The sequence below is a fragment of the Falco peregrinus genome, chromosome 2 (assembly GCF_023634155.1).
Source record: "Falco peregrinus isolate bFalPer1 chromosome 2, bFalPer1.pri, whole genome shotgun sequence".
NCBI lineage: Eukaryota > Metazoa > Chordata > Aves > Falconiformes > Falconidae > Falco > Falco peregrinus.
Window position 1 is genome coordinate 94760849 of NC_073722.1, and position 22395 is coordinate 94783243.

Here is a 22395-nt window from a genome sequence, read left to right on the forward strand (position 1 = left end):
GCAGAAGCTGATAATGTATTTACCACACTTCCACCCCTAAAATATCACTTCCATTAGGAGAAACCAAAAAGCAAACCAAAGAAAAGTGCAGCAACATTTTAAACAGTTTATAAGCTTTTTGAATACACACAAGATTCAAGAGATACCTTTGAAAGGTTTTGAATTTATATCAAAAATGTATAAAAACCCAAAGGAGAAATTATTGGAATCAGCCCTACAGATTTATTATATAGTGACACTCCATAACCTTTAATTAATATATCTCCCATATCTTATCCTAAACCCTAATGCATCTGGAAGTAACTGCACACAAGTTGTTAAAAGGTGTAAAATAACAGAAAAAAACCCCAATAATTTAATGAACAGACAGGACTACAAATAACTTGTGCTTAAAGGAGAGGGTAAAAAGATAACAGGTTGTTTAAAAAAAAAAAAATCTCACCCCCACATACACATACGCTCCCACTAAAGATGGCAAAAAGTCAGTAAGTATAGCAAAAGAAAAGCTACATCTGGGAGACCGATGCAGCTTGTTGCACTTTACGTAACTTTTGTTCTAATGGTAACTTGTACTCCTGCTCTCTCATCTTTGTATTTTTGGCTTTGAGTAGGAAGATGCATTTGTCAGCCACCCCAAATAGAAAAATGGGGGTGTTAGTGATCTCTGTTAAATGGTTCCGGACCGGTGATCAAGATCGCTTCATTTGAAGTACTGCCATCACATGTGTGCTTTTGAACCTTGGTGGCTACATCCCTTCCAAAACTGGAGGAGAGAGCAAAGGGGACTGCAGACACAGATACCAGTAACATAACCCCTATAGAGGACCTTCTCTTACGCTGCCTTTTATAGGGATGGAATGCATTTTAGACTTTTTTTTTCTGCTTTCCTTCTCCAATCTCTATTATGAGCAGGTGCAGAGGCTATCGCAAGCAAAGGGCATCACAGCCAATAAGTACAATCAAGAAAGTAACACAATGCACACAAACCCACACTCTAATTAAACTAGCTGCCCTCACTATGCATGGAATACTCCTTACAGCAATTCTGAGTTGGGGGGTTCAGCAGCATAACATTCCAAGTCTCTTATTAGTTTACAGTAAGATGAAAATGCTGGCAGAAAAGTAACCAGTGACATAGCAGAAGTCTCAATTACAAAACTAAGGGGATATCAGCTGAGCAAGACACCTTTTGATGAAAAATAACACATGGTAGGAAATACAGCCTCAATACAATTCTCTATTTTTTTAGCATAGTACAGAAAACAGCAGGATTTTTAAGTCCTACATTGCCAGCATATTTCTCTTACCAAACTGAAGAGAGAGAAGAAAAAAAATCAATACATTTTTCCATACTGTGACTGGGCTTTTCTAATCACCTTTTCAAGACCAGGAGAGATTAAATCAGTTCTAAGTCTCAACTGTCACAAACACAGCATTCAGGGAGGCAGTGACTGGTAGTTTAATTACTCCAATTAGGCTCATCAGTTTCTATTTCTCATCTTTTTTCAGCCTCCTTCACAAGTTACAATTTAAAGTTCTGAGCAGAATATGAGGATTACTCCCGATAATGAGGAAGTTCACAAGTGTTTCCAAAAGGTAACTTTCACACATCTTCCGACGTGCGAGTAGGGACATGCAGAAAACACAATATATGCTAGAGATCCTCCACAGGCTTCCGAAGACCCCAAATCCAAATTCAACTATAAATGGCCACAGACTGAAAATCAACCCATCTAGTTTCACCATCTTAAGCAGAATAAGGAAGAGAATAGCCCAGTGTTGAAGAAGTTATACTTTAATTGATATTACTTAAAGAGATGTATCAAATTTCAGAATTGGTATGTTAGATAATAAAATAACAGTCTTTTTCGGTTTTATGACAGTAAGTCCTTGTAAGTCTTAACATTTACCTTAACCTCAGCCCGAAAAGGACTGCTAACACAGACAAACATCAAAATACGTTAAGGACAGCGAGAAGCTACAACAAAGAAACAGATTCAACTGTTTATCATCCTGATTTTCGAACGCCACAGGGTTTTGAGATCAGACCAAAAGAAAAATAAACGAAGAGCCCAGATCAGGTCAGCTTACCAACACTCATTTGAAAGCTGGCTCGCATTTTAATTTCAGTAACATCACTAGCGCTGGACTAGAGAGAGCAACGCGAGCCTCCCTGGCCTGGGATACTGGACCAAGAACTGAGTGGGATGCCAGGTGGATAAAATTCATCTCCTAGCTCCGGTTCAAGTGCACATGCTTGGCACAGCCACCCGCACCCCCTCCCCCGGAGCCAATGTTACCGTGGCAGCTCTGGGCTCTTCACGGCCGGCGGCGGACCCCGAAGCCATCCGGCTCCCTCGCCCCACCGGGCCCCCAGCCAGGCCGGGGAGGGCGCCCCGGCGCCGTGCCGCGCCGGCTGGGCGAGGGTCCGCCCGCCGGGGAAAGCCGGGCGAGGCGCGGGGAGCCGGGCCAGCCAGGCCCCGATTCCAGCCGAGGCGGCAGCTCCGGCCCCACGACGACGGGAGCGGAGCCACCGCACCCCAGGAGCGGGCGGGGAGAGGCGCAGGGACCGGCTGCAGGCAGCCGGGGGAGGGCTGCCCCTGCGCCGCAGCCGTGGGGCGCGGGAGGCCCTGCCCGGCCAGGGAGGCCGCAGGGAGCAGGCCTGGCCCAGCGGCCCCCCGGGAGCCGGCGCTGCGGGGCCCGGGCGCTGCGCACCACGGCGGCAGGCGGCCCCCTGCCCGCCGCCCCCTACCCACGCCGGGCTCGGCGCGGCTCCCTCCCGCTCACCTCCGCGATGTCATTTTCCTCCCGCAACACCGGCGGGTGGCGGTGCGCCCGGCCGCCCCCCTCGACGGCCGCCTCTCACATGGGGGGAGCCCCCACGGCGCGGGCCGCGGCCTACGGGCGCCCTGAAGGGAGCGTGAACAACGGCCGCCTCAGGCCCCGGAGGCGCACGGAGCGCGGCGCGGCCCGCCCTGCGTCACCCGCCCGCGCCGTCATCGGCCTGCGCCGACGGCCCGGCCCCGCCTCCACCGGCCCGCGGCGGGGGCGGCCTGTCAGCGCCCCCGGGAGCCGGCCCGTGCCGCCCAGCGGGCGCTGGACACACCCGCCACCGGAGCTGCGGGGCCTCGCCCCGCGAAGCCGGGCAGAGTGGGGGTGGGCGCGGAGCCTTACCTCGGCCGTGCCCCGAGCCGGAGACAGGGTCAGGCAGCGGCAGGACAGCGAGCTCCGCTCCCGGATCCCCGGGCCACCACACCGCCCCCTCGGTGCCGGGATGCGGGTGTCCGGGGCTCCGACCCGCCGGCCCCTGCCCGGGTAACTGGGGGCTGCTCCGGGCCGGGCCGGACTACCAGTCCCAGCGTGCTCCGCGGCCGGCGCGCTGACGTCAGACGCCGCGCTCTCTTTAGGCCGCTTGTACCCGGATGTAGGTCCCTTTCCCTCCCCGGAAGGTAAGAATGGCGGAGCGGTGGCGGGCAGGGCCGGGACCCGGCGGGCGGCATCCGCTGCCATCTGCTCTCGGGTGGCTGCGCTGGGCGCGCGGGCTCGGTCTGACGCCCTCGGGGAGACGGCGATGAGGCGCGGGCGCCTATATGGGGGCGGAACGGGCGGTTTGGTCGCCTCCGGACAGGCTAGGCCGCGGCTGGCTGTGGAGGCCGAGCAGGGCCGTGACCGGCAGGGCCGGAGCCTCTCGGGGCGCGCCGGTGCCCAGCGGAGAAGTGGGAGCAGGGCTGGGGTGAGGCCGCAGCTGGAGGCTTCGGGGGGCCGAGCCGTGGAAGGCCGGCGCAGCCCCGCCGTGTGGCGGGGCCTAGCAGCTCTGGCTGAGCCGAAGGAGGCCTGAGTGCCGGGCGGCTGAGAGCAGCCTCGGGGCGGAGGTGGCCTCGGCAGGTGCTGGTATTTCCCGGGGCTTCCTGCTGGGGAGGGTTTCGGTGCACCCGGCGAGCTTGCAGCTGCTGTAGCACAGAGGAGCGTTCCACGTTATGGATGGGCGTGCAGCGGGCAGAATGGTTTTTGACTCCTGATCAGCCACGGCTGTGAGAGGTGGTTGACAGCTATTAGAATGGCATACAGGATCAAGTTCTGATTCTTTAATTTTGTTTCTGTGATTTAGATGCTCCTCTGCGTATCTTGTAATAAATCATAATTTCTGTTTTATTTGCATCCACAGATGGCGGGTGAGAAGGCGCCCGGTGAGAAGAAGCCAGGCGAAAAAGCGCCTGGTGAGAAGAAGCCAGGCAAGAAAAAAGCTGCTGAGAAGAAGCCAGCTGAGCAGAAAACAAGCCAGAAGGAAGCAGGTGACAAGAAGAAGAGGGTTAGGAGGCATCATGCCAGCCGTAACCCTGTCCTGGCCCGAGGTATCGGGAGATATTCTCGGTCAGCCATGTATGCCAGAAAAGCATTGTACAAGCGCAAGTACACCGCTCCGGAAACAAAGGTAGGACAATAAATATGGCATTTAAATAATCACAATATTCATGGTGATCTTGGTTTGAAATGTCATTATGTTTTCCCTTTTCCTTGCCTATAGATAGAAAAGAAAAAGAAAGAAAAGCCACGTGCAACCATCACCAAGCCAGTGGGTGGAGACAAGAATGGAGGCAGCCGTGTGGTTAAAATCCGCAAAATGGTAAGGAAAAGAACTCGGATGTTTGCACTTTAATGCTGTTAGGTGTAACTGTTGACTAGGTGATGTGCCTCCTGGTGCCGTGCTTCACTGAACTGTCAGCAGTATCCTTGAGATACAGACCCAGCGACTGTCGTTCTTGGGGAGATGCTGGTCATTTAGAAAACAGCCAGTAGGCACAAGTGGGTTCTTTTCTGCCGTTTTGTGTTGCTGTGCTGAAGCAGAAGCACGTGTAGAAATACAGAACTGGTCTGAACTTCCGCTGCTGCGTAATTTTACAGAAGATATTCAGTGTGTTCTGCTGGTTGCAGCAGAAGAAAAATCTTCCAGAAGTCATCTTTAGGGAAACAGTATCTCTTACGAAAGAAGGAATCTAAACTGTAGTGAAAGTTTTCTGTCCTGTGGAATACAGGGTAGTACATTGTTTTCCTCTTCTTCCAGCCCAGGTACTATCCCACTGAAGATGTTCCTCGCAAGCTTTTGAGTCACGGCAAAAAGCCCTTTTGCCAGCACAAGAGGCGGCTGCGGGCCTCTATTACTCCAGGAACTGTTCTGATCCTTCTGACCGGCCGTCACAGGGGCAAGGTAATCGGGAACGTCCTTCCTGTTGACTCTTAGAGTGGCTTTGCAGCATTTCTGTGCTGAAATTGTTTTGACTGAGCTGAGGTACCATGAATTTACCAGCCAATTTCACAGGATTCTACTCAACAACCACTAGATAACAAATCTGCAAATCAGTTTTCCTGTGAATTGTCTAGATGCTTTCCCTTGTCTTTAGGGAAAACAGTCCTATGAACTAATGTAGAACTAATGTTCTACACCGTGCTGGAAGGCAAACAGGCTAGTCCAGTTGCTTAGACAAAATTAAGGGAGTCTTGCTGCAATGCAGAAAAGATGTAGACTTGTGTCAAGCTAACTTTGCACTGCAGAATAGCAGAGGCGATGCCAGTTTCTTATTGTTGCAGCAAGGACCTCAGACTAGGTATTGCAAAGGAAGAATTACATTTTCAATCTTGAACTAATTATCAAGGTAACACTTGATTGTTATATTAAGATGTGTCTTAGTCTTAATGATGTTTACTAATAGGTCTTAACTGACATCCTTTATTTTCTTTAATTTATTGGCTTTAATGTCCCGTTACTTAAAAGAATGCTGTTCAAAGGAGAACATGACCAGAAAGATTAAAACACAACTGGGGGGTGGCTGTGACAGTGTGATATGTTGTGGTGCCCCTCTTTATCTTGTTTTTATCTTGTTCCTGCCTTTACCTCATACAAAGAATTTGGGTGACAGGATGGCTGTCTTGTCATCCTGTAGAATAGGCAAAGATTAAAGAAATGTACTAATTGGTTTTGCTCAGCCTTGAATGATGAAGCATGTGGAGAGCTGCGATCTGTCATAGATGAGGTAACTGTGAGAAATGTCGGTAGTTTGGCTTAGGTGGTGGTTACTTCTCAAGGCACACTGTTGCACCCGTGCCTGGATGCTTTATCGATGTTGACACGACACCAGTGACAGGCCGAGGTGGGATGGTCCTGGTTTGGTTGCAGTATTTGAGAGTGCTGGGACCTGAGGACTGATGTCACATCTCCTCTCTTTTCAGCGTGTTGTCTTCTTGAAGCAGCTTGATACTGGCCTTTTGCTTGTTACAGGTAAAAAAATATTATAAACTGTGATGATTTTTGTTTGGGGGTGGGGAGGTGGATTTGGGGATTTTAAGTTCAGGTTTGTCTCTGGTCAGTAGTGCTGCAGATCCTCCCGCAGGTGGTATGGCACATCATGTGTTCACGTAACTGTGTGGAATCACATTTTGTTTTTCCAGGGAGGTGAATTAAGCTTCAATATCTGAGTACTTGGAAGAGATCAGGAAGCATTTGTTGGCTTTTCTAGAGGCTGTGATGAAGGGCTTTGTGGATTGTTCAGATTCTAGATGTAGGCATCTCTGGAAGAGACTAGTCCTCTCCTACACCACAAAAATCCAGTGTAAAAGCAGTGGTTGTTCCCAGGAAAGCTAACCTTGTTCTCTCTTTTGTCTTTCCTCTGCCTTTAGGACCCTTGGCTATTAATCGTGTCCCTCTGCGTAGGGCCCATCAGAAATTTGTTATTGCTACATCTACAAAGGTTGATATCTCTGGAGTGAAAATTCCCAAGCATCTCACTGATGCGTACTTCAAGAAGAAGAGGCTGCGTAAGCCCAAGCACCAGGAAGGCGAGATCTTTGACACTGAGAAAGAAGTAAGAAGCGTGTGTGTGTGTTTTTTCCATGCTTTTGTTAATATAAAGCCAGGCTGGAAAGAGGAGAAATACCATGAAACAAATGGACAATTGAATTTTAAGTGGTCCTCAAAGTGAGGTAATTTCACTACAATTAATTAATACAGCAGCGCTGAGATAAACCCCTTTAAAATTTGGGGATTCTTTTCTGCTTGAACCCTAGCAGAACAGCAGCAATGATTATTCCAGTTAAATATCTTTTTTGACCGAGAAACACCTTTAGTGTTTTGATCCTGCCAACAGCATGCTGCTGGCTCTGCTATCTGCAACATAAGCCAAACAGTGGCTTCAGTTCTCTCTGCCACCTCCGGTCTCCTACCACCTTTCCCATATTTAGAACAAATGGAGAAATAATTTCTTGAAAATGCCAGACTTGGGGTTTGCCCTGAATTTTGTCATCTCCGTAGAAGAGTCTGAAGTCACTCTGCAGGATTTTAACATTATTCTTTGTACTTTCTAGAAATACGAGATAACAGAGCAACGCAAGTCAGACCAGAAGGCAGTGGATTCGCAGATCCTTGCACGAATCAAGAAGGTGCCTCAGCTCCGTGGGTACCTGCGTTCTACATTTTGTCTCTCAAATGGAGTCTATCCTCACAAATTGGTGTTCTAACTGTTCTGAAAACACCACATTAAATCTGAAGGGAAAAAAGCAAGGATTTCTGGTCTCTTCATTGCAATCCGTAATAGAACGTGTTGCATAAATCTTGCAAGGTGTGTTGTTTAACAGATAAGCCTGTGGCATGGAATTCTGAGTGGCTGTACATAGATACTAGAATTTTGAGTGTATAAGGTTTTGGATTTATGGGCTTTGGTGTTTCTTTCATTTGGGGTTTGTGGTTGTTGGCTTTGGTTTTTTTAACTATGTAGTATAAAAAGGAAATCAGTATTCTTAACTATGAATGAGTTGGGGGGGGGGGGCGTGGGGACAGCACAACATGCACCAAACCCCAACAGATTTTCTTTCAGTAGTAGTAGATAGGACTGCTGGATTGACTACCCATCAGGACACACTGCAGAATAAAATCCAGCCCCATGTCTGTGCTGGCCTATTTCTCTGCACCCTTACTGTGCTGAAACTAGTGCTTCAGGTATCCTGTGTAGAACCAGGTCTTGGCAGAGCAACACCGCTAAATCAGTAACTCATTAGCATTTTGAAGCTTGTGCACAGATTTTTTGAAATTGTATTTCTGTTGAACAGCTTTGATCCATCAATAGCCACAAACCTCAGCAAATACAGCAACATTTTGGGGTGTTCCAGGAGCTATGATTGTGTTTTGAATTGGAAACACTGGGAATACTCCAGAGTGTTGCAGGGTAACATCATCCCTGGAACCATAACAAAATTTGGAATGTATGTGTCTTCGCAGGCCCTTTTTTTCCCCCTGTTCTTTGTTTATCCATGTGGGATGTAACGCTTTCAGTCAGGCAGAATACCACCTGCTTAGATCAAAAAGCAAAAGCGTAACAAATGAGTTAAGAAACAGAAATTGTTTCTGTGAAAGGCAAGTATTTTTCTATCTGGGATACTTCCAGAGTCTCAGCAATTTTCCTACCTCAAAAACTGGCAGAAAGTGAGTTGAGAAAGTTAGTCGTGTCTGTTTTCTTTATCTGTTGAGGTCAGTTACCAGATACCTGGAAGAGGATGCTTGGGCAGTAATAGCTCTGCTCTTACAGAAACTGAGGATGTACATATTAACAAATCTGGCATGCTTGAGCTGTTTCTTAGCCAGACTTATGCAGGAAACAAGGCTTATATAACTGCACCATCTGTCTTCCCATTAATTCTTAGCTGAAGGTAGCCAATGGGGTCAAACTTGACAGGGAGTAGAGATTTCATAAAAGCTTCATGAAAAGGGGATAGAAAAAGGAGTAATACAGCCCTCGCTGAGGTAGAAGCTGGCATGTCGTGTACTAACCACATTCATTGGGAAGGAGGAATCGGGCTTCAAGTGCTCCAGAGCCAACAAAAAAACTTGGACACCAGCAGAATACCTGGCTTTGTGGTTCTCCTTAGCTGAGGTGGCTGGTGTACATACTGCAGAAGTATTTACCGCTGGTTTACTCTTCCACATTCTTCCTCTTGATAACCAACATATTAGTGTGGTTCAGCAGAGGGAGCCAGTGAATAAGCTGTGTCCAAATGCAGAGCCCGTGGCCAGCTCGTGTTGCTGCCTTGCGGTGCTCCGAGAGGATGTTCCTTATTTTTCACTGTCATCGGAGCTATGTCTGTGATGAGTTACATCTTACGTCTTATGTGGTTTGGTAAATAATAGGTATAGTCAGAGGTTTCTTAAGTTGATGTGTGGTTTTGCTGCAGTGGTGGGACTGGCCTGTTAACATAAATCAGCTCTAAAAAGAGAGAAAAATGTTCCATGCATCTCACTGCTAGTACTAAGATAAGGTTACTGATACTACCAGAGAAAGATCTTAACCCTGTATCCTTAGGAAGCTCACTTAAAGTAAAAATTGTATGTGGGAACGCTTAAATGGGAAAAGTCCAAAACCAGCAAGGAGACTTCTGGGTCAAAATAGTTTGTAGCAGCATGTGATACTGCAAAGTCTGCGAACAAATTTGGTCATGCAGTTGCAGTCTTCAGAGGTACTAGTGCTTCCATCATTGCCTTCCCCTCTGGAATGGGGAAGTTGTAGTAACAAAATAGTCCTGTGGGCTGGTCTGAGCCTGTCTGTATGTGTCTGGTCTGTAACCAGACATTTAGATAAAATGGTATTGTCAATAATTGCTGATTGCTCTGACACATGCCTCATTTGTGTATGAGAAGATATGAAATGGTACTTGGAACCATTAACCTTGTTTACTGAAAGGGGAGGCTTTGTCTTCCAGTGTGCTGTCAGGAAGTGATTTGGTAATTAAATCAGTTATCTTAATAGGTCCTGGTATGGATAAATGGCCTCGTGTGCTGCCATTGCCTCCCTCGCCCCAGCCCTGTCACTCTGACAAGGTGGTGACCAATAACATAGCCGTGCAAGGTGGGGAGAGAGAGGGAGGAATTAATGTTTTCTTGCTGGTTGAGATCCCCAAACTGAGTCACTGTGGGACCAGATGAATGTTGCTGTCGGCACAAAGGGGTGTGGGAGCAGGCCTGCTTTTGGGGGTGCTAGCTGTTAAATTTTAACACCAAATCATGCCTCCACAGTGCTGAGCAGCTCCTCGGGCTTTTCTGCAGAAAATGGCAACAGCAAAATCCCCGTCTTCCGTAAGGAGAGGCAGCCAGTGGACAGCTGGGATTTGTCTTTCTCTTAACCTCTAAAATATTTTCCCTGAGTGCTGTGAAAGCTGGCTTTTCTTCTGAAATGGGATGAAGGATGGAAGAAAGGAAAAACAAGGACTGTACAGATAGCCAACACAGAAACAAAGTGAATATTCAGAAGGATTTTTTAGTCTAGATAATACTGTCCACTACCTGAAAAATACTTCCATCACATAAAGAGCTTTTGTGTGTGTTCTCGCTGTCCTGCAGCTTTTCTCATTCTGAGCATGTAAACAGTTCTGCAGTCCTCGCTAGCTGAGTCATTGCTTTCCACTGTGCATCCCCCACAGAAGAAGCTAGAGACATCCAAAGCCTCAGTCACCCAATCAAAAGTGCTGGAGATGTGCAGGTCCAAAAATAGTGACAGGCTCAACCACAGCAGCACTTCATTAGCATGAAATGTGCTCTTTGCTTCAGCTGCCTAATAAAGTGATATGTAATTATAATAAAGCATCCTATTGAGAGGAAAGATAGAGGGATGTTGGCTTTCTCAGGGAATTGGTAATAAGATGCAATGACTTATCTACAGACACCTATTTTTACCTATTAGCTGCCTCTGTGAGATGACCTGATGGATTCAGTCCAGCCCAGAGAGGCCATGTCCTGACTGCTGTGGTGGCCAGCAGTCTCAGGAAGGCAGACAGTAGCTTTGCTTCTGGCACTAGGATCCTTAGGAGAAATGAGGCTTATTTGCAAGACAAAGTACTTAGGGAACATTAGCTTTGGTATCTCAGGTGTGAGACTTGGTTTTAACCCTAATTAAGAGAAGACACTATGGCTGGAGCATGAAGGTACTTTTACAGGACAACCACACATACCATTTTCACCAGGTGTTGAGGAAAATATGCCAAATGTCCAGATGTCCAGTGATCAGCTATCCCATTCACCTATGCTATAGAATCATAGAATGGTTTAGGTTGCAAAAGACCTTTAAGATCGTCAAGTCCAACTGTTAACCCAGCACTTCCAAGTCCATCGCTAAACCATGTCCCTAGGCATCACTTCTACACATCTTTGAAATACCTCCAGGGATGGTGACTAAACCACTTCCCCAGGCAGCCTGTTCCAATGCTTGACAATCTTTTTGGAGAAGAAATTTTTCCTAATATCCAATCTAAACCTCCCCTGGCACAACTTGAGACCATTTCTTCTTGTCCTATGGCTTGTTATCTGGGAGAAAAGACCAACCCTAACCCCACTACAACCTCCTTTCAGGTAGTTGTAGAAAGCGAGAAGGTCTCCCCGAGCCTCCTTTTCTCCCAGCTAAACAACTCCAGTTCCCTCAGCCACTCCTCATCAGACTTGTTCTCTAGACCCTTCACCAGTTTTGTTGCCTTTCTCTGAATGTGCTTCAGCACCTCAGTGTCTTTCTTGTAGTGAGGGGCCCAAAGCTGAACGCAGTGTTTGAGGTGCCTTGTCACACCGGGGCAGCCGAACCTTTTTCTCCCAGCATATTTACACCTGGTCCTGGCCCTTCCTCTCCTTGTGGTTCACAGAACTGTTGCCACCCGTATACCCAGCCTCACTTCTGCAAAAAGGCATTCTGGATCTCCCCACAAGCTCAATAAGGAATAAATAGAATTTGGGGACAGTTTCTTTGTCTTCACCACCTGGAAGAAGCTCTGCTTTAGCCTCATAGAAGATGCAGGCAAGATCATCTGAGAGACTTCACAGAAAAGAGCTGGCCTAGGCAGCCTCCCTCTAGTAAGTGCAAGGGAATGCTGATTCCCATCACACTTCAAGCGATTCAAACATTAGAAACCCCATCCAAATGGATTTTACTAACAGAACTTGTTCCAGATTCTCTGCATATTCTTTCAGTACATTTTATTTCTTGTCTTTCAGTGCAGAGGGCTTCCTGGTCTTTCCTTGTTAAAATCAACTGGGTTTTAAGATCAAAACTGGTTTTTACAGTTTTCTAACTCCAGGTGAGCAATTGCCCTGCTCAGTTTGAAACTGGGCAGCAGAGTTCTACCCTGTGAAGAGTTCTCACTGTGAAGGATGTGTTAATGAGGTCTCCTCAAGTTCCACTAAAGTAGGAGCTCACACTGTTTTCCTGTGGTGTTCAGGGGATTAAGCAGCATACCAATCTACAATTATCAGTGGCTTCTATGATTTTATCAGCTATTACATTGTTACAAGACAGACCAAGCTTAGTCTAAGAGATCTAGAACTACACAGGAGAGTTAGAAACTCCACTACACTTTCTTCCATCATTATCGTCCTGAAATAGTAGGTCACATAACTGACTTAATCATATAGGTACAGTATTATGAGCTCCTGCTCCTGTTCTGGTTTGGAGGCAGCATCTGAAGTTCCCAGTGACCTGCGTGGGATGTGAGGATGCCGGAAAAGCAGAACTATTTATCTGTTAATTTGATTTCTCCAGCTCTCCTGCATTACAGTCTGCACTAAGCACTTGACAACTCTTTGTTTAAGCAATTAGAATAATTAAATCCGTATTTTTATAAGGATCTTATTCATAATAGTTCTCACTGGTTTTTTCCTCATTGTTCAGGAAGCCACTAATTGAACAAAGCGAGCCAGTCCCACTGGCCGTAGTCAACGTTTGCACTGAGTCATGGAAGAGGGTTGGTCTGTGATGGTTACATGTGGAATTTAACGTGCTTGCCAACAACCAAACATGACACTTCTTTCATGTTTAGTTGCTTTTTCATTGTTTGTTGTTTGCAGATTATTTTTTTTTAGATCAGACCAATTTCAGCCCTCTCGCAGATGAAGAGTCAAAAAATGTTTTTGTCAGCTGACTGACTTTTTTGGCTCATTTTATCCTGGTTTTTCCCCCCATTATTTCAATGTTTATCTTTCTCAGTGGAAATGACTTTACATGATAGATTGCACACAGAGCCAGCAACTTCTATGACCTAACCATGGTTCACACTATACCAGACATAAATACTTGCTAGTAGTAATAATGATAAGGAGAGAGGAAGCATGGTAGTCAAATGCTACTTGAGATTAAAGAAATTAAATTTTTTTCCTTAGCTTTATTGATTTTCTGTGTGATCCTGAGCAAGCAACTTAATTTCAGTGAAGTCAGTGTTCATATACCTGCAGAACAGCAGTAACACTTTCTCATACCAGTTCTCAAGAAGTGTTTTAAACTTAGAATCATAGGATCATATAATCGTTTAGGTTGGAAAAGACCTTTAAGATCATCAAGTCCAACCATTAACCCCAGACTGCCAAATCCACCACTGAACCACATCCCTAAGCACCGCATTTACGTGTTTTTTAAACACCTCCTAGGCATGGTGACTCTACCACCTCCCTGGGAAGCCTATGCCAATGCTTGACCAGCCTTTCGGTGAAGAGATTTCTCCTAATCACCAATCTAAAACTCGCCTGGCACAACTTGATGACATTTCCTCTTGTCCTGAAAAAATTCTGCAGACATACAATTTATGATAATGCCCTAAAATACATAAAAGAGTAAAAAGTCTATGCTTGGATGACACTGATGGGGCCTGATCCATTATTCTAATCTTCCCCTACTAAGATCATATCAATATTTAATACTGAAAAATAAAAAAGTTGTGTCATGTTGAAGACTGGCAGAGGTGGCATGAGGAACAAACATTTTCCTATTCCTATTTTTCAGTGGTAAAGTCGTTTTTCACAGAATGTAGTCCGTTACATTTGTACAGGACAGTACAGCTAAAAGATTTATTCTCTGGTAACATTCTGTGTTTCTGCATTTTGTCCAATTAGTAGTTCCTAGCACTTTACCTGCAGATTTTTTTTCTAATGATCCTAATAAACCACTTCTCATACTTCATGTACACTGAGCACATTGGCTTTGTGACACCCAGCAGAGGTAAAAACTGCCATTATAACACTGAGAAACTGTACACAAAGGTAAAATGATTTATTCAGTCCATTGGAGCAAGTCAGTGGGATGCAGAGAACCACACCAAGTAGCACTAGGAAAGGCTTTAAACCTCAGGAAGAAAACAGGAGACTAAAGCAGAAGCAATTATATCTTCATCTATTTTGTCAGGCCTACTTGATATCGAGGTTTTCCACTCACTTGACAGATGCACTTAGGACGTAATTGGTTTTAAAATTAGGGCTTTCAGATATAACCATGTGCTATACATGGTATCCTACTGTTCAAAATGCCCATTTTCACATGAGGAAATAAAATACAAAGATAAAATGTACTAAACCAGTCCTAGGCGCCAAGCTTGATATACAAAGGAGGAAGGTTATTTTTCAGAACAAGGAAATATAAAGGCCCTAAAAAGAATGATGGACCCCCAAAATGTTATACTGGAGATGTTGAGGTAAAATCGGTATTCAAATTACTGGTGTGAATGTCCTGCTAAGCTGAAATGAAGATCTGTTTCATGGAATTCCATAGAAAATGGTGGGTAACCATAACTGTTTCTTAAAATAAACACAAAAACCCCAACAAATGCCCCTCTAGAATCAGAGAACTGAAACAATAGTAACTATTACTCAAATGACAGGCACAGGGCAAAGCTTCTGTGCATTGCACATTATTCACATGGCTTCTCTCTGGATTGACACAGAAAGTGCAAAAAGGGCATTTGAAATCTGGAGCTTTGTGTTTGTGTGAGAGAAAAAAACAAACATGCACATACTAGGAACACAGAGGGACAAAAAGGAAACTGCATTTTGCGACTGCTGATGCAAGAGAAAACTTTGAGAGTGGTTTGGTGTTGGTTTTTTTCTTGTCAAAATACTGGCTTTGGTCAAAGCACTGTGCACAAAAATCTGTGGTTAATTTAATCTAACATTCTAAGAAAAAGACTTTTTCATGCTTTGTAAATAAGAAGGACTTCATCAAGGCAACATCTAGCATCATCATGTAACTGTCTTCTAACACAGGCAACCCATGAATCTCCAAAGTGGCTACCAGCTTGAATCAGAAAAATGAAAATAACACAAATAACATCACAAATTATGTGGCTTGGGTTTACTTGAAAAAACAGATGATTTCACAAGTACCTGAGAAGGGTGTCCCAGCATGAGCCAGTCAGTGCAGCTGTCTCCTGGGGATTTATAAGAATTCTCATTAGAATTTGTATCATTCTTCCCATCCTGTCACCCCAAAATGCAACTTTTCATGTCACTCAATTGGCCACTGTGCCAAGCCTGGTTAGGTTGGATAATCAAGCCTAAGAAACGGATTATTTTGTGTGTTTGTCATGCTCAATCAACAGCCATATGACAACCATCTTGAAGAATGAGGACAATACACGTAATATGGTCACTGTGTTGCATGTGAAAGGCTAGGCTGATGCTGTGTTTGTGAACCAATAATCTAATGAAGGTGGTGATACTGGTATAGTCCTCCAAATAGTCAGTTGGCTTTGGATGACTGACAGATAGTGCTGCTTTCAATTCTTCCGTTGATTGATTGCTCATGGAGTTATTTTAGTTGAAGGGCAATTAACCGTTCTTCATGGTTTATCTGTAGGCTGCTTGTGATGTTGTTCTTTTTAAAGAAACACTGCTATGTTGTTAAGCATCAAGTCAAGGGTTTACAAAACAATTCCAGAAAAGACTGACTTTTGCCTGTCAATACCAGGATTTCATTAGCACTTGACATGCCGCTGCAGCATTCATAAACTCTACAATATTACAAGTGAAGAAACTGTCCTACCTGTAGCAGCATGAAAAGATTTTCAACCATCCTGGCTTCTTCATCTTGGGGCCAGTCCATCACAAGTCTGTGGAATGATGAATTATTTGGCCTTTACTGGTTTATGCCATCTGGCTGTAAGGAACAGAGAGAAAAACAGGTGAGTCATAGTGAGCATAAGAAGACTGCACCTCTCACAGAAATCAGCAACATCACTAACAAAACCACAGTAGACATCTATATCCTTTTTTGTTTGTCTCACTCATATTTATATCCCGTCTAGTTGTTCACTCACTGTGACTTTATTGTATAATGGTTCTTACTTTTCCTTTAAAAGTAGATTATTTGCTGGAAATTATAGAAAAGAGATACTGGAAAGAACAGTAGAAATGCTTCAAGAAAGGAAGGAAGGAGAGGTAAGCAGTATGGGAATAGCACCTTTGGAGATGTGGGCACTTACAGCTGCAAAACACCACCATACAGAGAGAAAAATTGTTCTCCCCAGAGGAAAGGGCATTCCAATTTGCGCTGCATGGTTTCAGTTTTCAATTAGTGGCTTTCAGTTTTAAGTTTGTTTTGAATGCTTGTCACCATTGAAGAGAAAACCAGTACAGACTATAGCATTTTCTTTGGCCAGGGATTCACTGACCTGGCTTCCTTTTCTTAGGAAAAAGGGTGCTGCGGTGCTGCAATGCCTGTGAAAACCTGCTAATTAAGACTTCACAAGATATTGTATCTGATTTGTGAATTTCAAGTAAAGGAGAAAGATAAAAAAGTTCAGAAGCCACCTCATTTAAAATTCTCATTTAAAAACCTGCTTTGACTCTTTTCTTTGGTGTCCTGTTGTTTCAGCCTCTCTAGTCACTGTTACCTCTTTTGTAACACCCTTACAAGTTATCCTCACTTAGAGATGTGCTTATGAAAGGCAAGTCATTTTTGGATGAATAACATGTAATGAGTTGTGGGGTTTATTCCCAATATTGCTAACTCGGCATGAGTGACTGAATAGACATTTTTGTTAGGATTGGCATACCTTTATCTAAAATGTATGTAAAGACTCAGCTCTAGCCTTTTGTAGCAAACAGCTGCCTCAGGCCTTTCATTCTGGATGACACCTACAAAACGTGGCTGATGGAAGCAAGCTGGCAAAATTCTGCTTTTTGCCACCTTTGAGTAATTCCTCCATCATTCAGTCCATCACTACTTCTTTCTGTGGACAAGCTATTACATGACATTCCCCAAACTGCTTTTTTTTTTCTTTTCTTTTTCCTTCCTGCAGGTCCTTCTGCTTTCTCCCTGACATGGGTATAGAAATTACTTTAAACAGAATAGAAAAAATAGCAAATAAGCTATGAAAACCATCTAATCCTGCACCATGAGATCAGCTAAGTCCCCATCTGACCCAACAGATACTTGCCTAGTGCATTGCCAAAGCCCTCCGTTAACAGAGATCCCACAGCCTCAGAAGGCAGTCCAGTCACCCACTGAACACGACATACCAATGGGAAACGTTTCCTGATGTCTGCCCTCTATCTCCCCAGCTGTAGTTTAAGCCCATGATTTGTCTTGTCAATAGCAGCTTGCTGCTTCTCTCCCTGCTTCATCCCTTCCCACATTTGTTACCATGTATCCACTCTGCCTTCTCTTCTCAAGACTGAACTTACCAAATCCTTTCAAGCTTTCCTCAGGGGCTCTGTTTTCAAGATGCCTGATTTCTCTCAGCAAGACTTTCCTCAGCCCATTCATGGGCTTCTTGAAACACAGTGATCAGTTCCAAATGCAGCTATCCAAGCGGTGCTTCGTGTTTAGCTTTCAAGCAGTTCTGTTCCGTGTCTGTAAAACATCACAGTAAGGTTTTGTTTTTGAATGAAGCTTACAGCTGCTATGGAATTATAGATAATAAGAAAAAATAAGTAATATTGACAAATTCTTACCAGCCATAGTAATCCCTGCTTTCCACCCACTTATCTATTCATACATTTGATTTTACTGTATTTATTACATATATTTTAAACTCTCAATGTCAAAATACTCCTAACCTTACCATATGATGGATTTAGGCTGAGATATATGAATGAAATTGAACTAGCTTTCCTGGATAGTTTGACTTCCTGGTACTCTAAAAAGCCATGAAAACTTACAATCTATTTTATTCCTAAAGTGTTTGCTGTAACAAATTAAGACTTCTATCAACAAGAAACGAAAAAGCCAAGATGCACTCATTTCAATTTTTTGATTAGTTCTGCTTTGTCTAGAGGAAAAGCATCCTCATCTACAAAGTGTAGCTCCTGAACTGGAATAGTTTGAAATCTGGTTATGTAGGGTAGGCTGATTATTACTGTAGCAGAAAAACACTGAAGTCTGATGCAAATATTTAGACATGAGACAAACATATATTATGGGATATTTATGTAAGAAATGTAAGTTACAGAATACCCATAGTAGTTAATTGCTATATCTCTTGACCTGACCTCTACAATTGATGGGAAATACTTCATTCCCCTAGCATACAAAGGATATGATCACACTGGCCTACCTGTCCTTTCTTCTGACTTTTCATTTACTTCCAATTACCAGCTCAGTTCAGTTCAGTGAGGCTTTGTTGACAATGTAAAAGTTAAAAGCAAAAAAAAAAAAAAGGAAAAAAACCCAAAAAACCCAAAAGACTGACAGAACTGTCTGGTGTCTGTCAGAATTCAGCAAATTCAGATTGGGTAGATACCTTCAAAAGTAGATATAATCGTCCCCATATTCATGGCTTTGTGCCAGTACAGACCATTCATCCCAAGGTGAGAGTGAAAGAAAGATGTACTGGGAAGCTTCTCCCAGGAATTTTTATTTGTGGTTCTAATGGGATGAATGGGGTATAAAAAGGAGATAAAAAGGTACTAGAATGCAAGTACTATAATTAAAAAATCTCCTCTGTTGCCAGTAATGATACAAATAAGGATAAGTTATTATAAATAAAATATAAGCTCCTGTAGATGTCACAACAATATTTTTCTGCAACACTATACAGACTGTCCCTAAGGAAGTTTTAATAATATGGTAGATTTTAAGAAAATCTACAGCTGGCAGAAATTTTGCCAGTAAATGAAAGCAACTCATCCTGTGAATAAGTCATATTTAACAGAACTTAATTGAAGTAAGAAAAAAATAGAGCATAATGTTAAAACAGATATTTTGAGTTTTCATTTCAATGCGAATTTTATCCAGCATCAAAATTATTAATAAATTATATAAAATAAAAATAAATTATAACAACATATGGATTAAATAAAATCTTACATAAAGTAAAATTGGAATAAAAAGAAAACTGAAATAAGTTAATTGTCTCAAAATGTACTTTTTCCCCTGAAATGTTACATTGCAAATAATATAACAACATATGGATTAAATAAAATCTTACATAAAGTAAAATTGGAATAAAAAGAAAACTGAAATAAGTTAATTGTCTCAAAATGTACTTTTTCCCCTGAAATGTTACATTGCAAATGTCAACATTTCAGCTTTTTATTCTGATTGGGATTAAACATCTTTGATAAATATTCCATATAACTCTGCCCAGTTCTCAGTGAACTTTGAGGCAATGTCTGTGTAGGGCCACCCTGACTAGGAGAGAGAACTCATTTCTCCCAGGGATGTAAGTTTTGTAAAAAACACAGGTCTTGTCCATTACAGCTCTTGTTCGAGTATAAAGTAACATGAACTTAGCCTCCCCACCAACACCCTGAAGCTAACCAGCTAGTTAACCAGCTGCCTAGTTAACCAGGGGCAGATATCCCAACAGCAGAGTGTCGGCGGCCTGGCCAGAGAGAGCTCTTCCCCTCCTCAACACCTGCAAGGACAAGGCATGGTGCTTCCCCACCTTGCGATGCAGCTGCAGCTGCTATCCCCATCCCTCACATGATGTGAACATACTTACCCTCCCTCAGGAAGTCTGATGGCAGGTTTGGCAACATTCAATCAACACTGAATGAACATTTCAGGGAGTCTAATGAATCAGACACAAACCCCAGCAGATCACCACACCCACCTCCTGTAGGAGTCGTGGACAGGGAGTTAACGTCCCGCTCGCCTGGACCCTGCACTGGGACAGCAGAGTGATCCAGAGGTTAATGCATCCCATTTTCTGCATGATATACTGAGGATGACTTTACATTGTAATTCCGCTTAAAATACAAGCGTGAAGTAAAACAAGTTGTGTTCATACTGTTTAATGTAAAGGAGGAAAATATATTTCTGTTTAAAGATGAGAAGGCTTTAACATGTTTAACAGATCTGGTCTCATTTTTTACTATCAGAGATTTAAAGTTATGATATAGAATGCGACTCCAAGTGGGACTTATAATGATTTTACTAAAATTAAAGCTGAGGTCTTTTAACACAAAATAGCAAAAAAATGGACATTTTAGATGTCTGCCTTGGAACAAAGAACATATTTGAGTAACAAGGCGATGCTCCAACAAGGAAAAACAAAAGTCTGTATGTTCTATGTCAGGAACTGGAATTCTTTCTGGTTATCAATGAATAGCTCTCAAACATGGGGATTTGCAGGACTAGTAGTTCAACCAATTTACTTGGGAAATTATAGAAAATTATTGAAATCCAAATGTAGAAATTCCAACTTTCTTGACAGTCTCATAGAAAACCAGCTTATGACACTGTCTTTTTCCAAGAGTTTTAAATAAAAATTCATGTAAAATATGTCATAAATATGAAGCTAGAGATAGTTCTGATGAAAGATATATTTTGTGTTTGCGTCTAAGTATCAGCCCCATCTCTATGCTGATCAGTTGCTGCATTACAATAGCGTTACCAAGCAGTCCTCCTCTCTTTCACAAGACGTAGAAGACACGGCCAATCTTGAAGCACACATTGATCCAAGAAACTACCGTTTTTGTAACTCATTCTAGAGAACCAATTTTGAAATCATCAGATCTCAGCCAAGTTATTAGGGATTTTGTCAATTTAACATTACAAACCCTGAGAAACACTTTCTAAAGTGGATCTTGTAATAATTGGTATGAATTATATAAATCCACTTTGTTACATTTATATTTTTACAATATTGAGCAGAATATTGTAGCAGAGTTTTTTTCATTTATTTTTTTCCTCATTTTGTTGCACCGGTTTTCAGGGAGGTTGAATTTTAAAACAGTACCGAATAGCTGTATTTAAAACCTACCTATTTTTGGATATTAATAATGAGTCTTCTGAGACATTAGAGATTCAGAAATTCAGGACAACCACTAAGGGATCTGTTCAGCTCCCAACCACTGTTCCTCACTGATGGGCAGCACTTAAATACTTCCCTCCATAAAAGGCTACTTGCGTTAAATTCTTGAATAAGAAAATGAGACATGAAATTTCTGAGAGTAATGCTAAATGCCAGCTTTCTTTGTTTCTGCATGTGAAATACTGCAAACAGAATTTAAAAGTAGGTTGTTATTTCATTTACAATCCCAGTATGAGTCAACAATATCATACAGCTGCAGAGAAAGCAAAGATGATACTGAGACACTTAACAGGAGTATTGCATCAAAGACACAGGAATCTGTTCAAACCATTTCATGGTGGTAAGGTTTTATCTAAAATACCAGCAGCTCAAGAGCAATGTGGACAAGTTGGAGGAAATCCCAAAGGAGAATGATGAGACTTCCAGAGTACATGGGCAACAGAGAAAGTTTGAAAGAACAGGGATTGTTTAATACAGAGATGATGGAGCAGAATTGTCACAGCCTTCACACATGAAAAAGACTGCATTTAAGAGGAAGGAAATAAACTGTTCTCTGGACCTGCAAAAGCTGAAAAAAATGAAAAGGCTTAAATTACAGTAACACAAGTTCAATTAAGCATTAGGAAATGCCCTAACTGTAATGACAATTCAACAATGGAATAGATTGCAGGTGGAGTCTCCATCACTCCAGATGGGACGTGTGTCACAAGAAGTGTTGTCACAGCTTGCATCACAACACTGGACTAGAATGCCTCTAAGAAAACATTCCAGCAGTTTTATTACAATTCTATAATTTACATTTGTTTCATGTCCAATTTAAGGCTGTTTGCGAGATAGGTGATTCATACTCATGTTCCCTATGATAAAATAGTGCTTATTCATTTTCATTAAAAACTCTTCTTATTTGTGCTTCCTTCCTCAAGCCTAACTTGCTATCAGTCAGAGTCTTTTTCAGAGGTTATTGAATATGTCTCCTTAGTAATTAAAATACATTTCTAAAGTTTGAAATCATTTTATTTCACTGTCTAGATTGTTCTTTCTTCTCTGTCAAATACTGATTTTTTTTCCACTTCAGTCCTTTCTAAGTTTTACTTGGAAAAAAATGAAGAAACTGTATTTTTTTATCACAGCTAGTGTGCCAAGAAATGCCAGTATTCTTTGCATAGTGGCCTTATTAATGATGGCATTCGGGCTCTCTAAATAACATGTACCAGGCAGAGGAGCCAGGATTCAGGGTATGGAAAACTGGTTATTGCAGACCACATAAAAATAGCAACTATTTCTTCCGTTTCATACATTTCTTAGTGCCACAATGGTCATTAAAACTGAAATTGACATTTCTAAATTAACAGAAAG

General features: G+C 42.9%; 2 protein-coding genes across 4 annotated transcripts in view; one reads left to right on the top strand and one right to left on the bottom strand.

Annotated features, from left to right (window-relative positions):
* PTPN11 (protein tyrosine phosphatase non-receptor type 11) overlaps positions 1–3303 on the bottom strand; it is a 30748-nt gene extending 27445 nt beyond the window's left edge. For 2 of the 3 annotated variants that reach the window (XM_055794941.1, XM_055794940.1), the window contains exon 1: positions 2788–2982. In XM_055794941.1, the coding sequence (XP_055650916.1) occupies positions 2788–2801 (14 nt within the window). In that variant the 5' untranslated portion in view covers positions 2802–2982. Of the gene's footprint in view, positions 1–2787; positions 2983–3174 lie in introns of those variants that run through there. The other variant, XM_055794942.1, reaches the window with a different exon arrangement.
* A 123-nt stretch (positions 3304–3426) lies between these two features.
* Positions 3427–7552, top strand: RPL6 (ribosomal protein L6). Its single transcript, XM_005237600.4, has 7 exons — positions 3427–3449; positions 4166–4432; positions 4526–4624; positions 5063–5206; positions 6226–6274; positions 6673–6857; positions 7357–7552. Exons 2-7 carry the CDS (start codon positions 4166–4168, stop codon positions 7507–7509), a joined length of 897 nt encoding a protein of 298 aa, XP_005237657.1. The 5' UTR covers positions 3427–3449; the 3' UTR covers positions 7510–7552.
* Positions 7553–22395: the final 14843 nt, after the last annotated feature.

Coding starts and splice junctions, on each gene's coding strand:
- RPL6 (XM_005237600.4), top strand. CDS start 4,166: ATGGCGGGTGAGAAGGCGCCCGGTGAGAAGAAGCCAGGCGAAAAAGCG. Junction 4,433..4,525: donor ACACCGCTCCGGAAACAAAG/GTAGGACAATAA, acceptor CCTTGCCTATAG/ATAGAAAAGAAAAAGAAAGA. Junction 6,858..7,356: donor TCTTTGACACTGAGAAAGAA/GTAAGAAGCGTG, acceptor TGTACTTTCTAG/AAATACGAGATAACAGAGCA.